General features: G+C 34.1%; 1 protein-coding gene across 1 annotated transcript; it reads left to right on the plus strand.

The window, feature by feature from the left end:
* Positions 1-503: 503 nt before the first annotated feature.
* LOC131617940 (subtilisin-like protease SBT4.3) lies at positions 504-2,928 on the plus strand. The gene is made up of 2 exons (XM_058889209.1): positions 504-966; positions 1,146-2,928. Exons 1-2 carry the CDS (start codon positions 507-509, stop codon positions 2,840-2,842), a joined length of 2,157 nt encoding a protein of 718 aa, XP_058745192.1. The 5' UTR covers positions 504-506; the 3' UTR covers positions 2,843-2,928.
* The last annotated feature ends 582 nt before the right edge of the window (positions 2,929-3,510 follow it).

A 3,510-nucleotide genomic window follows, 5' to 3' on the forward strand; every position in this document is an offset into this window, starting at 1 on the left:
GAGGATTTTTTTGAATTTTTTTTAAAATTACTAATAAAAAATATTAATTTTTAATTCAATTGTTATATATTAGTTAATAAATTATTTTTTTATGGTAAATTTCAAAAATATATTAAGAGTTTGACAACTATATTACTCAAAAAATAGATTTTAATAAATATAGTAAGTTTTATATTTTTCTAGTGTTAAATATTTGTTTTGTTATTGAATCATATTTGACAGATTTATGATACAGCTCTCAATAAAAATTAGGATAGCATAAATAGCTTTTATAATATAGTTTTAATATTATACCAGTAAAAGAAAAATATTTTTTATAATTATTATCTATTAACCAGTTGTACAAAACGGATAAGACCGGGTTAGTTCATGATTTTATTTTAAAGATACTATTTTAAACAAATTACTATCTTTAAATATAAAGATATAATTTAATCTTTTCCTGCGTGTATATAATGATATGAGTTAGAGGTAAGTATTCATTCATCATTTCTAAAATACAAACCATGGCTAAGCATAATATTTTACTATTCTCCTTTGCATGCTTAGTTTTCTCTTGTATAATTCTTTTGAGTTGTGCTGCCACTCAAAATGGTAATGAATACATTGTATACATGGGGGCACTTCCAAAAGAAGTTTCATATTCTCCAACATCTCAGCATTTGTCTATGTTGCAACAAGTCTTTGAAGGCGGCAACATAGAAAATCTATTACTTAGAAGTTATAAGAGAAGTTTCAATGGTTTTACTGCCATACTTAATGATCAACAAAGAGAAAAACTTCTCAGCATGAAAGGTGTGGTCTCAGTTTTTCCAAATCAAAACTATCACCTAACAACTACAGGGTCGTGGAACTTTCTTGGATTTCCTCAAACAATTAAAAGAGATCTCGTTATTGAGACTGATTTGATAATCGGAGTCATAGACTCTGGGATAACGCCAAAGTCCCAAAGTTTCAATGATAAAGGTATATATATTTTACGAGTCAAGTTATAATATTTTGATTATCTTACTTTTTTTTTTAAAAATTTGTGAAAAATATGGATCCGGAATAAAAATGATACATAGTTAATTATTATATTTAACTAATTTTATACTGTATACAAATTTGTTTGTTAAAGCTGTTGAATTTGTGTGATTGATTAGGTATTGGTCCTATTCCAAAGAAGTGGAAGGGAGTTTGTAAAGGTGGTTCTGACTTCACTTGCAATAATAAACTCATTGGAGCGCGTTTTTATGGTTCTGCGGAGAGTGCAATAGACGAGGGTGGTCATGGAACTCACGTAGCTTCAACTGCAGGTGGAAGAGAGGTGCCGGGTGTGAGCTTTTTTGATATTGCAAAAGGCACCGCAAGAGGTGGAGTCCCATCTTCGAGGATTGCTATGTACAAAGTATGTGGTGCAGATGGTAAATGCAGTGGTAGTGATATTTTAGCTGCATTTGACGATGCCATTGCGGATGGTGTTGACATCCTCTCAGTCTCACTTGGGGGTGAAGGTGCATTAGATTTTGTGAATGATCCTATTGCCATTGGTGCTTTCCATGCCATGGAGAATGGAATACTCACATCACATTCTGCCGGAAACAGTGGTCCTGACGCGAGTACTACTGTAAGTGTAGCACCTTGGGTAATTAGTGTCGCAGCAACTACCATAGATCGTAAATTCATTACTAAGCTCGCTCTTGGAAATGGAAAGACTCTCATTGGTAGTTCAGTTAGTGCTTTCTCTTCAAATGGCACAAAAGTTCCAATAGCTGAGGGTACTTGCTCAAGTGGCTTAGGTGATACATCCGCGGAAGGTAAGATTGTTTTGTGCGAATCACGAGGAAATGAAGATTCCGCTTTACAAAGTGGTGCATATGGTATAGTCTCAAGTGTTGAGGAGTCTCTAAATGATGTTGCTTTTGTCTCTGTGTTGCCTGCTACAAACTTGAATTCAAAAGACTTCGCTCTTGTTCAATCTTACGCAGAATCCACTAGATCCCCTGAAGCTGAAATTTTGAAGACTGAGACCTTACGTGACACAAGTGCTCCTAGAGTTGCTTCTTTCTCTTCCCGTGGTCCAAATTCAGTGGTTCCAGATATTATGAAACCAGATATAAGTGCCCCAGGAGTGGATATCTTGGCTGCATTTTCACCTCTAGCCCCACCCTCTTCTAGTATCAGTGACAAGAGAAGGGTTAGTTATAGCATAGAGTCAGGAACCTCCATGTCGTGTCCCCACATTTCCGGAATCGCTGCATATGTGAAATCATTTCATCCAGATTGGTCACCTGCAGCTATAAAATCTGCTATCATGACCACAGCAAACCCGGTAAATGGTAGTTATAATGATTTGGCCGGGGAGTTTTCCTATGGATCAGGGAATGCCAATCCGGCACTAGCTGTTAACCCAGGACTTATTTATAACATCACTGCTGATGATTATGTGCAAATGCTTTGCAATTATGGTTACGATGATGAAAAAATTAAACAAATTAGCGGAGAAGCCTCAAGTTGTCGTGGAACTTCTAACCCATCTTTAGTAAAAGATCTAAATTATCCTGCACTAGTGATTCCTGTTGCGCCTCAGAGATCTTTCAATATCAAATTTCCTAGAAAAGTTACAAATGTTGGCTCTCCCAGTTCAACTTATAAGGCTACTGTCACCCCAATTCCAAATGTCAAAATTACAGTGGAGCCAAGTGTTCTCTCATTCAAATCAATCCGAGAGACACAATCATTTGTGGTCACAGTTGTTGGTAGTGTAGGATCAAGTCAAACTGAGTTTTCGGGGTCACTTGTTTGGTCTGATGGCACCCACAACGTCAAGAGTCCAATCATCGTACAATTAACATCCTAAACCATGTAATTGTTATGGAAAAATAAACATGTGATTCTTTTGTAAACTAAATATATGATTCTCAAGTATCCAGTAATTTATGATTCTGTGTATCAATAAACTTTTCATTTTTATGTTGAAATTTCTTAAATATTCAAAACTCAATCTGCATGATAAAACAAAAAAAAAAAAAACAAAGAACGTTGAAAGATACTTTTACTTGCAGAAGATAAAATCATATGATAGATGGCTAATTATACCATATAACCACCCAGGGTTCTTTCTTGTGTTTGAGTTTTGTGTCTTCCTCATTGAAACTGATCATTCATCACCGTTCTTTGTCATTGAAATTGTACAATATTCACACTTCATCATTCATCTTAAATATTCTAATACCTATATTTTATTTTGAATGTGATGAATGGAAATTGATGTGAAATATAATCTTAACTGATCGTGACTAGAATATGTGTGTTGGTAAGGTTCTTGTTTTTTCTTCTTGAAATATTAAATGAACATATATTTCAATATAATCATGAATTATTAATATTATGTTTAAGAAAATGTTCTTCGATTCATGTTTTGGGAAAGATAGCTGATTAGATAAAAGCCTTGATGATGTACAAACATTATTGGGGATTTAAACTTTTACCATTATGTTTTCCTTTTGAAAAGTGAGAAAAAAATTT

This window comes from Vicia villosa, linkage group LG7 (assembly GCF_029867415.1).
Source record: "Vicia villosa cultivar HV-30 ecotype Madison, WI linkage group LG7, Vvil1.0, whole genome shotgun sequence".
NCBI lineage: Eukaryota > Viridiplantae > Streptophyta > Magnoliopsida > Fabales > Fabaceae > Vicia > Vicia villosa.

What these genes read in the sequence shown, in the direction of transcription:
- LOC131617940 (XM_058889209.1), top strand. Translation starts at nt 507, where the DNA reads ATGGCTAAGCATAATATTTTACTATTCTCCTTTGCATGCTTAGTTTTC. An exon ending in CCAAAGTTTCAATGATAAAG is followed by an intron (nt 967 to 1,145) that starts GTATATATATTT and finishes GTGATTGATTAG; the next exon opens with GTATTGGTCCTATTCCAAAG.